Consider the following 11,594-nt stretch of genomic DNA (forward strand, 5'->3'; position numbering starts at 1 on the left):
CCCTGCCCTGGCTCCTTGCCTCCCAACTACCCCAAACCGCGTGTCACAGACACACCTTCTCCAGGCTGGGAAGCTGGTGCCTTGTCTGTCTGCCAGTCTGTCCTTCTGTCTCTCTTGCAGAGCGCAGCCTCGGCAGAGGTTCCGGGGTGTGTGCGGGTGTGTCTGAAACTGTGTGTGTGACACTGCGCGGGGGGGGGGGGGGGCGCGGTGGGGGCTTGACTGTCTTCGTGTGACTGGGACTTGTGTTGCAGGCCGAGCAGGTGTGACCCGTGGTGGTGTGTGTGTGAGCACAGGTGAGCGAGTGTGGGAGCGTGAGACCACGGGGCCGCGAGAAGCCATCTGAGCCGCGTCTGTGAGCATGTGCGTGACTGCCGTGTGCTGCTTGGCTGTGAGCGTCCGGTGTGACCGCCCGAAACTCTGGAGTTGTGGCGGCGTGTCTGAGTGACCGGGGCAGCGCACCTGCGCGCAGGCAAGGACCCGAGTAGGCCGAGGGAGGCGTGGTGGAAGGACCAAGGGGCTGCCAGACCCCAAGCGCCGGGCTGGTGAGTGTGCGTGGGAGAAACACAGGGAAGGGGCAGCTGTGGGGTGTGCTCACAAAAATCCCTGCCCCCCCCCCCCCAGACTGGGCATCACGGCTGGCGATGGGGGCCGGTGTGGCGGTGTGCTCTGTGGTCTGGGGCTGCTGTTGTGTCTCTGAGCCTGTGGGCTCCTGTGTGCGTCTGGGATCAGACACGAAAGGATCCTGCGTGTGCCCTAGACGGTGCTGAGGGCTTTGTGTGCTTGCGGTTGCGGGTTTGTGTGTGACTGTCGGATGGGGCATGTGTGCCCTACTTGTGTGAACGGAGGACGCCCGGCAATGGATGCGTGAGGCCGTGTGTCTGTGATGACGTGTGGGCACGGCCACGTGTTTGGTGCTGCTGTGTGTGTTGTGTGGATTCTGTGGGCCTGTGTGTGTGGTTCTGTCCGTGGGTCTTGTGTGCCCCGTGTGGGGATGGGCTAGTTCTCGTATACACCAGCCTGTTGTGGGGATGACAGTGTGTGGCTTTGAAAGGAGTAGTGAGTGGGGTGTGTGTGTGTGTGTGTGTGTGTGTGTGTGTGTGTCTTTCTCTACACACACGTACGTACATACGTACACAGGCACTCCTACATCCCAGGCACAGAGACACCTCCGCCCTGGGCCATGCCAGAGCATTTGGTTGCTGCAGGCTGGGGTGGGAGTGGGGTGACCTTAGGGGTTCGGGGGGGGGGCAAGTCCAGGCAGGAAAACCACTGTCACCTTCCTGACCCAGTCCTCCCCGGGACTGCCCCAGGGGCCTCCCTGGTGCCTACAGTGGGGCCGCCCTTGAGCCTGTGTGCACATGGACGTGGCCATAGTCTGTAGGGACAGGAGTGCGTGTGTGTGCGTGTGTGAGAGAACATGCACACTATATTGGGTCAGGCCGCTGTGCTCTGTGTGCCCAGATGGGACGGGGTGTGTGATGTGTGCCTCCTTGGGGGGCATCTAGAGCGTGTGTACAGGAGTCTGTTGTGTGTCTGCTGTGTGCACAGCTGTGTCCTACGTGCGTGTGTGGTGTAGGGAGGGGTGTGTCCCTGGGGTGGGGGCAGATGAGTGTCCGAGTGTGTGTGTCCAGGCGTGATGTGTCTGCCTGTTGGTGTGTGTGTGCGCGTGCGCGCACACGGGCGGGGGGGGGGTGGCGGCAGGAGAAGGGTCTTGGGCCGTGTCTCTCTCCTCTTTAGACAGAGCCCTGGAGAAGATATGAAATTTAAAAAAAAAATCAATTTTCATTCCACTTGTGCAGATTGTGTTAAGGGGAGGGGGTACTGGGTGAGGGATGAAGGGGCTGTGGGGGGGGGTGAGGCCCGAGGCGGCTCCCGAGGCGGCCGGAGCAGCTTAGAGAAATCAAAACAACTGGTTAAACCCCAGCCCAGGGGGCCAGGGTGTTGGGGGGTGAGGAGACAGAGACAGAGAGAGACGTGTAGAGCCAGAGATACCCAGAGAGAGAGAGAGAGAGAGATGCCCCGAGACAGAGACAAGAAACACAGCCCATCAGAAACAGATCTTTGGAGCTAGAGGCAGGCAGAGAGGACAACAAAAACCTCCGTGCGAGGGACCCTGGCACCCAGTGGGCCTGAAGGCGGCTGGGGACCGCCGTCCCTGGAGAGCCGGCAGCGGAAGTAGGCCCGAGCCCGTGCCCATTTCACGCGTGCCGACACAGGCTTGCGAAGTGCACAGAACGGGGGGCACTCAGCCAGCTGCACAGATGGTGGCCGGAGCAGCGGGGGCCCCGTGGTGGCTTCAGCTCCCAGTGCCCACCTCACCCCGACACAGCCCTTCAACCAGTTGGCCTTTGGGTCTGAGTGTGTGTGTGTGTGTCCATGTGTGTTTGTGGTCTCATGGTGGCTGTATTGGTGTCACGTGGCATCTCTGGCTCCGTGTGTGTTGGAGCAGTGTGCACGCCGGGCCTTTGGTGCTTGTCTGTGGGACCCTCGGTGTGTGGCACGTGTGTGGCACTGCCTTGGCTGTGCTGGGGTGTGTGTCCCGGTACATCTGTTTCTGTGTGGCATCGAGTCAGCGTGTGCTTGTAAGTCGGTAGGTCTGCCTCTGATTGTGAGCCTCAGTGTGTCCTTACGTGTCTGCGTTAGTGGGTTTCTGTCCACGACTGGTGATTGTGTATCTTTGTTTCTGTGGGGCGTTGAATTGGTGTGTGTCTTGTATGTGTGTCTAGAACCGCGTGTCTGTTTCTCTGTGAATATCTGTGGCCATCCTGGTGTGTGTGTGTGTGTGTGTGTGTGTGAGAGAGACAGTCATGAAGCGTGTGATTGTGTGGACCTGTATGTCCGCCTATTGCGTAGGACATGGTGGAACATGAGCCTAGGTTGCTGTGTGGGTCTATGTGCTGTGTGCTGGTTGTTACAGTCTTGTTGCATGCGATATTGTTGACGTGTGCATCACACGGTGTGATGTGTGTTGTGTGTGACAGTGGTGTGTGTGTCACTTGGCTGAGGGTGTGTGACGTGTGATGGTGTGATATGTGGGACTTCGTTGACCTGTGTGGGGTGTGTTGTGCATGACAGCGTGGTGTATATCACTTGGTTGACCTGGGTGTGATGTGTTGTGACAGTGTGGCTCTTCACCCGAGTCTGTTTGGTGTGGTGTGTGTAATTTTGTTGACCCGTGTCTGTGGGATGTGTGGGGTGGTGTGGTGTGTGTGCCTGGGCTGTGTGTCTGCTTGGCAAGGAGAAGAGAGCGGCAGCGTCTTGCCCGCCCAGCCCCTCTCCACGCTGCTGCGCGCACACACTCAGTGCCATGGCTGCAGGCGGTGGAGATGGGGGGCGGGGGGGGGTGTGGAGGAAGCAAAATAAAATTAAAAATTAAAGCTTGCCCGGAGTCCCCATCCGCACGGCGCGGACCGGTGGGGCGGGGGCTGCAGCAGCTCCCCCTCCCCAGCTACCAGGTCTGGGGCCGGCTGTCCGTCTGTCCAGCGTCCTACGGGGGCCCCTGCCTGGCCCTGCAGCCCCGGCCCCCCCCCCCCCCCCGCAGGCCCCGCTCCTTCCATTGGTCGATCAGCGATCAATGGGGCCAGGGGGGCGCCAGGGGCAGGGCGAGATCAAAGGGGCCCCAAGAGACGAACACTGGGACGGAAACAGAGACGTGGAGACAGAGACAGAGATGGAGACAGAGACTAAAGGACGCCTGTTTGGAGACAAGGATGTGAGGAGGAGAGATGTGGAGACCCAGAGACATAAAAGAGCGGTGTGGGGACAGGGAGACGTGGGGACCCAGAGACGTGGCTCCGTGGACCCCGACAGTCGGGGCAGCGACCCAGTCCCTGTGGGCCTGACCGGACAGAGGCGGGGACAGAGAAGGGGCAGGCAGAGACGGCGAGACGGCAGAGACGCGTGTGAGAGACGCGGGGGGAGCGTGGAGCAGGGCCCGGAGCGCCGATCCCACGGCTCCTCGTTATAACGTGTCCGGAGGAGGCGGCGGGGAGTTGAAAGCGTCGGGAAGAGAAATCAAAACCAACACGGAAATGAGAGGGGCCAATGGGGGTGGGGGCGGGGGCGGAGGCAGGAGGGAGGGGGACCCGGAGAGGCAGAGCGAGCGGGAGGTGGGAGAGAGGTGGCCGGCGAGGTGCGGAGCCGGGAGGGAGATGGGGAGACTGAGGCGGGCCGGGGGCACGGGGTGGGGGGGAGGGGGGAGGGCCCAGAGAAGGGCTGGGGATGGGAAGGGGAGGGGGCTTGGGGAAGCCAGCCACCAGGGGGACCGAGGGAGGTTGGGGGGCGGGGCACAGGGGTTGGGGAGGGTGGGTAGAGAAGGGTGGGAGGAGACCCCCGGATTGTGGGGAGACCAGGAAAGAGGGACAGAGAAATGGGAAAGAGCTGGGGGAGACAGAAGGGGGAAAACATGCGTGCTGAGAAATAAAGAGGGGGAGAGCCAGGGAAGGAGATCAACAGAGAAAGTTGGGGAGATTGGATGGGAAACAGGGGGACCTGGGGGCGGAACGGCCACAGGCCAAGGAGGCAGATGGGGTGGCAGGGGGCCTGAGTGCCGGGGCGGGGGGGGACTGTGTGGGAGAGGCGCAGTCAGTGGACGCTGGGTGGTGGGGGGCCGCCGGGGTGTCCATGGGGACCGGGCAGGTCTGCAGGGAATGGGCCATCTGCCAGGTCTTGTCTGGTGTCCCAGGGGTGAGGTGAGGTTTATGGGGAACACGGCGGCTGTCTGGGATCTTTGGGCAGGGTGGGGTGTGAGAGGAATGCTGCGCTGGAGAGCATGTAGCGGCGGTGGGGTATTTGAGGGGGGTGTGTCTGAGCCAGGGGGTCTGAGGAAAGTGCTCGCTCTCAGAGGTGGGGGCTCAAGGGGTGGAGTGGTGAGGGGCTGAAGTATCTGAGGGGGAAAGATGCGTCTGGGGGGGTGTCGGAGAGGAGCGGATGTCTCAGGGTATGAGTGTTGGGGGGGTCTGAGGTAGCGGGGTATCTAAGGGGGAGGGCCTGGCAGAAGGGGAAAGGTTCTGAGAGACCGGTGATGACGGGATGGAGTGTCTCAGGGGGATGGGGTATCTGAGGAGAGGGGTATCTGAAGGAGTAGGGGTCTGAGAGGACCTGAGAAGAGAGGCATATCCAAGGGGGAAGGGGGGTCTGAAGGGGAGCTGAGGGAGGAGGCAGATCTAAAGGGGTAGTGGTGTCTGAGGGGGGAACCATATGTCTGAGGAGGAAGGGATGTTTGAGGGGTACTGTTTGGGAGACGTAGATCTCAAGGGAAGAAGGGTGTCTGAGGGGGGCTGTCTGGGGGGGTAAGATCTAAGGAGAAGGGATGTTTGGGGAGAGGTCTGTCTGAAGGGGAAGCAAATCTAAGAGGAAGTGGTGTCTGAGGGGGACTGTGGAGGGGGGAAGCAGAGCTAAGGTATGGGGGGCTATCTCGGGAAGGCAGATCTAAGACGAAGGGGCATCTGGGGGTGCTGTTTGGTGGGGGGGGCAAATCTAAGGGGAAGGGGTGTCTGGGGGAGCTGTTTGGTGGGGGGGCAGATCTAAGGGGAAGGGGCGTCTGGGGGTGCTGTTTGGTGGGGGGGCAAATCTAAGGGGAAGGGGTGTCTGGGGGAGCTGTTTGGTGGGGGGAGGCAGATCTAAGTGGAAGGGGCGTCTGGGGGTGCTGTTTGGTGGGGGGGCAAATCTAAGAGGAAGGGGTGTCTGGGGGAGCTGTTTGGTGGGGGGGCAGATCTAAGGGGAAGGGGCGTCTGGGGGTGCTGTTTGGTGGGGGGGCAAATCTAAGGGGAAGGGGCGTCTGGGGGTGCTGTTTGGTGGGGGGGCAGATCTAAGGGGAAGGGGTGTCTGGGGGAGCTGTTTGGTGGGGGGGCAGATCTAAGGGGAAGGGGCGTCTGGGGGTGCTGTTTGGTGGGGGGCAAATCTAAGGGGAAGGGGCGTCTGGGGGTGCTGTTTGGTGGGGGGAGGCAGATCTAAGGGGAAGGGGTGTCTGGGAGAGCCCTCCTGCAGGGTACAGGGTGGGTGGGCCACTTCTGGCCTGCTCTGGGCCAGCAGATGAAAGCTGGGGACTGCTTGGGAGCTGGACGAGCCAGCTGGGGGGTCCGCTGGGCGGGCCCCACAGGGTGGGGGTGAGGTTCAGAAGGAGACAAATCTGGGACGGCCAGAGAGAGGGACAGAGACCCAGAGACGCAGAGACGGCTGGGAGGTCAGGTGCGAGAGCGGAGTGGCCGGAGAGAGCGGGCAGCGGCAGAGCTGGTGCGGGGCGGGCGGGTGGCGAGCCAGTGAGTGTGAGTGAGCGAGTGAGTGGGAGCAGTGGGGAGGGAGGCCGGGGGCGCCGAGCGAGGAGGAGGCTGCGGGAGGAGAGGCTGGGAGGAAGGGGTCGGCGGGACGTGGGTGAAGAGGGTGGCGGGTGGCAGGACGGGTGGGCCCGGGCGGAGCGCCCACCCCACTGACCCCTGTCTGTCCCCGTGTGTCTGTCCTGGCATCTCTGCAGAGCTGGCTCCACCATGGACTGTAGCTGCGTCTCCGACCTTCTCTTCGCCCCGCCTGCCCTGCCGGCTCTCTGGACCCCCGGTAACTGGCCCCGGCCCGGACCTCCCACCCCTTCCCAGCCAGCCGGCTCCTCCTTTCTGCACCTCTTCCTGTCCTCCCTCCTCTGTCCCGGTCTCTCTCACAGTCCCCTGAATGCACCCCCCAATGAAAAACTTGGCTAAAAACTTCACAGCGAGATGTCCCTGCTACCTGCCTGCTGGGGCGCGCGGGTGGGGGAGGTATCAGGGTCCGAAACGGACGGGATGCAGGGGTCTGAGGTCCTGGGGCTGCGTACCTCTCAGCCTGCTCCCCGCCCAGGACCTTCGGGCAAAGAGAGGCGAGGAGGCTGGAGATGGCCAGGCACCGACGGCGCAGGGGCGGGGACCAGAGGGGGCGCAGGTGGACAGATAGACAGGGACTGCCTGGGTGGGGGGGACGTGGAGACATGGCCCAGCCCAGCGGAGCCCTGGGAGAGAGGACGGCCTGCTCAGAAGTGGGCACTCAGAGCTGGGGATGTGGACAGTAAGACTGGCTTGGATGTTCATGTGAGTCCAAGTCGCACGCCCCACAGATGGACTGTGTGTGTGTGTGTGTGTGTGTGTGTGTGTGTGTGTGTGTGTGTGCGCGCGCGTGCATGCGCACGAAGACTGGGACTCTGCCTGCTTATACGCGGGATCTGAGTGTGTCCCTGTGTCATGCTTCAGTGCTTCTGGAAGAAGGGGTCACACTGGGAGAGTGTATGTGCAGCATGTGTCTGTGTGAGCTGGTGTGCCTGCTTGCACACACACAGGAGGCTACCTGGGGGGGTCTCTGGGCTGGGCGGGTTGTGTTTCTTTAGGATGTCCAGCGACATTTTAGGATTGTGGGGGAGGTGTGTGTCAGCTCACCAAGTACGTACCTGCCTCAGTCGGGCGAAGGGCCTGCTACTGTTACTTCCGGGTCTGTGTCGTGGTCCAGGATGGATGTCTCAGTGCGCTTCGGGCTGTGTGGGTGGGTGCCCCCTCCCCCCCGGCCTCTGTGTCTGTGTTGGGGGGTGGGTGTGGGGGTGTGTGTGTGTGTCAGGGGGTTTCTTGCATCTGTGTGTCACTGAGTGTGACTGAATTTGGGGGGCTGTCATAACGTGTGTATCTGCGGGCTGAGGTTGTGGGTCCTCTAGTTGTGTGTGTCTCAGCAGGTACAGTGTATTTGAGGACAGATGGTGGTTCCAGATTGGGTTGTGTATCTGCATGTGTGTGGCCAGTTGTGTGCTGTCATCTCTGGGCTGTCATCTTTGGGGTCGCCTCTTCCCCCCTTGGATGTGTTCTGGGTGTGGAATGGGCCGGAGCTCACGAGTTAATTGAGCCCTGTCACCTGGAGTAAGGGAGACCCAAGATGGGGTTGAGAGAAATTCTTTTGGGGAGGAGACTGCCTGGCTTCTGAGCCTTCGGCAGGGAGGCGTGAGCACCCGCTCTGACACACCAGGCAGCCCGGATGGGACCCTGCTGCTGCTCCTTGCCTCCCACCCCTGAAGTTCTAATAAGCCAGAGAAGGCAAGGACGTGCCCTGGGACCACACAGCAAGTAGATCACATGGCTGCTCTTCCAGCTCAGCGTTGTTGGTTCCTTAGGGCTAATCCTGCCTTCTATTCTCCTGCCTGGGCCTGGGGTCTCTGAGGGAGAGGGGGACAGAGGACGTAGCCCGGGATTGAGCACAGAAGCGGGAACCAGGCCCTGGGGCCTTCTGGATGGGAGGTAAGACTTAGGGGTGGGCGAGACCCTCCCATTTCCGTCCGGCTTATTTGGTGCATCTGGACACTGGGGTGCAGGACACCCATCTGAGTGTGAGGTGTGTCATGCAGAGCGAGCCGTGGGTGCCTGCGTGTTGAGGGTCTGGGGGGCTGTTTTATAGGGGTGGTGGTACCCCGTGTGTGCCTGTCAGGCTGACGCACGTCTTGAGGCCCTGCTCACTGGCTCCACGGCAGTTAACTAGCTGGGCCTTTGGGGTCCCGTGTGTCTCCTGTCGTGGCGGTGTGGTTAGCGGGTCCCAGTTCTGAGGGGCCCAAGATGTGCGACTGTGTGTTGGGATGCGCAATGCCGGGTGACCGGCAGGCCTGCCTTGGTGGCATGTTGCGCGTGAGGTGCTGCACCCCGGCAGGAGTTGGCACTCTGGTGCGTCCGTGCACTGTGGTGTCGCCTGGTGTCCCTGGAGCGTGAGCGGACGTCTGTGTGACACGTACACTGTGGGTATCTGCTGACGCACAGTGCGCTCGGACTGATGGAGCGCAGAGGTAGGGAGGGGACACAGGACGTGAAAGGTAGAAATACGTGGACAGGCGCAGACACACGGGCACACCGGCCTGGCCTGGCCGTGCCCGTGTGGGGTCAGTGGAGGGCTTCGGGGAGACAGCAAAACTTAGGGGTGTTCCAGAGAGCAGGAGAGACCTGAAGCCTCCCGGGGCAGGGCTGGAGGGGGCAGCGGGAGGACTTTTGATGAGGAGGGGGTGCCCCTCCCATGTCCTCCCCACAGGGCTGCGGGAAACCGGCCCCTCCCACGCTCCACCCCAGGATGCCAAGGTAGAGCATGAGGCTGCAGGTGCCACCTCAGGGTCCCTGGATGACTGAGTTCACTGCCACTATTTGGGCAGTTTGGGGACTGGACACCAACTGAGGTAGAGAGAGTAGGAATTGTGTCCCTAAAGATGCCCAAGAGACCAGGATTCGGGGGGGGGGGGCCGGCTGCCTCCTGGTTCCCAAGTCCACGCAGGACCTAGAGCCCCCGACTTGGCGTCCTGACCCGGGGCCACTCCCCTGCCTCCTGTCCCCAGGGTTTGCCTTCCCGGATTGGGCCTACAAGCCGGAGTCGTCCCCTGGCTCGAGGCAGATCCAGCTGTGGCACTTTATCCTGGAGCTGCTGCAGAAGGAGGAGTACCAGGGGGTCATCGCCTGGCAGGGGGACTACGGGGAATTCGTCATCAAGGACCCCGATGAAGTGGCTCGGCTCTGGGGCATCCGCAAGTGCAAGCCCCACATGAATTATGACAAGCTGAGCCGGGCCCTGCGGTGAGGAGGGGCAGGGAGAGGCTGGTCCCCCGCCCCCTGGGGGCTTGCCCTTGGTCTCCTGGGGCAGACTCCCTTGGATCCCCACGCGCAGGGATCGGCATGGGGTGGCTACTGTGATTACTTGTGAGTGGGAGGGAAGCGAGGGGGAAGGCCGGAAGCCAGGATCCCGGCCCCTGCTTCACCCCTGCTTCACCCCTGCTTCACCCCTGCCTTGCCACCTTGGTTAAGGGACTTCTGTGAGCCTCAGTTTCCCCAAGCTGCTGTGCTCTGTGCGCTAACGTGAGTCAGGGGCTCCCTCTTTACCTGCTTCGGCGCCCCTCCGCAGCGGGCCCCCCTCCTCCCTCTCCCCACAGCTATTACTACAACAAGCGGATTCTCCATAAGACCAAAGGGAAGAGGTTCACCTACAAGTTCAACTTCAGCAAAGTCGTGCTTGTCAATTACCCACTGTTGGATGTGGCAGCAGCCACCACAGGCTCCCCACTCTTGCTGACCCCTGGTCCCTTTGGGGGGACCTCTGGGCCAGATGCTCCTCCCCTTACCCCCGAGGTGAGTTAGGATGCTGGGGTCCCAGAACGGGGCGTGTGGTGCCGCCTCCCCAGCCATCGAGCCCCGGGGGATGGGGCAGCCAGGCTGAGCGGAGCCGCCTCCTCCCTCCCCAGACCCTGCAGACCCTGTTCTCAGCCCCTCGCCTGGGAGAGCCAGGGCCCCGGGCGCCCCTGTTCACCCCTGAGACAGACAAGCTGCGTCTGGACAGCCCTTTCCCGTTCCTGGGCTCCGGTAAGGGCCTGTGGGTGTGGGTGGTGGCTGGGGGTGGCGGACACGTGGCCCAGGTCTGAGGGACGAGGACAGGGCAAGACGGGGGAGAGGCAGGATGCAGGGAGGCCTAGGGTGAGGCTGTGCGTGCGCCTCTGTGTGTTTACAAGCCCCAGGAGGATTCGGGGAGAGGCAGGGAGGAGGGAAAGTGGGGAGGGGACAGGCTAGGAGAAGGGCTTTTAGGGCGCCAAAGGGCTGGGAAGACCAAGGCAGAGCGGCGGAGAACCACGTGAGGGTGGAGAGTGGGCAGATGCGGGTGGACGGCGCAGGGCGGGGGCGCCTGCTCCCGCGCCGCTGGAGGCGTGCCCAGCCTGACCCACCCCGTGCTCCCCAGGTGCCACTGGCTATTCCAAGCCCCCCGGCCTGCTGGGTCCTTACGGCCGCGCCTTCCCAGACTACCCCTGGAACTTTAACCCGTACCTCACCGGCCCCTTCCCCAAGCTGCCCCCCTCTCTGTACCCCCCACACTTCTACCCCAACCCTCTGGCCAGTTCCCTGGGCCACCTGCCCTCGGCGGGGGCCGGGGGAGGCCCTACAGCTTCGCCCCTACTGGCTGCGGCGGGGGAGGGCCTGGGCCCCGAGCGCCCCTCGGGCCTGGCAGCAGCCCCTCGCCTGGCACTGCCAGGAGCCGGGGGTCCAGAGGCCGCGCTGGGCGGGAAGGACGACAGTGACTCGGAGCTGGAGATCACAGACGTCAGCGGCTGCAGCTCTGACAGCGAGGGGGACGAGGGCCTCCCTGTGCCCCCCAAGGCCAAGGCGAGCAAAGGGGGGCTCGGCAGCTGAGCCCGTTGGGGGTGAAGGGTTCTGCCAGAGCGGGGATCGGGGCAGACCCTCTCGCAGCAGCCTCTGCCATTGCCTGGTCTGCCCTCGACGTCCCGCCTAAGGCCGGGGACCAGCCCTCGACCCCTCCCAGGACCAGGCACGTGGCTGCCCACCTTCCTCCCGAACCCCAGGTTGGGGGTGTCCCCTCCCCGTCCAGAGCGGGAGGGGATGCGATGGCCTCCTTCCCAGGCTCCAGTTTGAGGGGGGGTCCCCGCCTGGCCCCACTCCCAAAGTGCAATATGGCGCCCAGCCTCTCCTGCCTGCCCCCCCCCCACCCGTGCTGTGACCTGCGTGTTTGTGCGGCTGTGTCCCCCCTTGTGCCGGTCCCAGTCCTGACACCCCCCCCCCCACACACACACAGGCCCCCTGGGACAGGGAGCTCAGAGCAATAACCCCGCCCCCAGCCCC

At 63.1% G+C, this 11,594-nt stretch overlaps 1 protein-coding gene across 1 annotated transcript; it reads left to right on the forward strand.

The window, feature by feature from the left end:
- Positions 1–266: 266 nt before the first annotated feature.
- On the forward strand, positions 267–11,470 carry ERFL (ETS repressor factor like). The gene is made up of 6 exons (XM_028087846.2): positions 267–542; positions 6,473–6,552; positions 9,314–9,548; positions 9,902–10,097; positions 10,211–10,328; positions 10,699–11,470. The coding sequence occupies exons 2-6, from the start codon at positions 6,486–6,488 to the stop codon at positions 11,145–11,147; spliced, it is 1,065 nt and encodes a 354-aa protein (XP_027943647.1). The 5' UTR covers positions 267–542; positions 6,473–6,485; the 3' UTR covers positions 11,148–11,470.
- The last annotated feature ends 124 nt before the right edge of the window (positions 11,471–11,594 follow it).

Source organism: Eumetopias jubatus, unplaced genomic scaffold, assembly GCF_037043125.1.
Source record: "Eumetopias jubatus isolate StellerSeaLion01/CBP00866 unplaced genomic scaffold, mEumJub1_p1.0 scaffold_10, whole genome shotgun sequence".
Lineage (NCBI taxonomy): Eukaryota > Metazoa > Chordata > Mammalia > Carnivora > Otariidae > Eumetopias > Eumetopias jubatus.

Excerpts from the sequence above, each read along its gene's own strand:
- ERFL (XM_028087846.2), top strand. The coding sequence starts at position 6,486 with ATGGACTGTAGCTGCGTCTCCGACCTTCTCTTCGCCCCGCCTGCCCTG. Across the intron at positions 10,098-10,210 it reads CTCCTCCCCTTACCCCCGAG|ACCCTGCAGACCCTGTTCTC; the intron begins GTGAGTTAGGAT and ends CTCCCTCCCCAG. Across the intron at positions 10,329-10,698 it reads TTTCCCGTTCCTGGGCTCCG|GTGCCACTGGCTATTCCAAG; the intron begins GTAAGGGCCTGT and ends CGTGCTCCCCAG.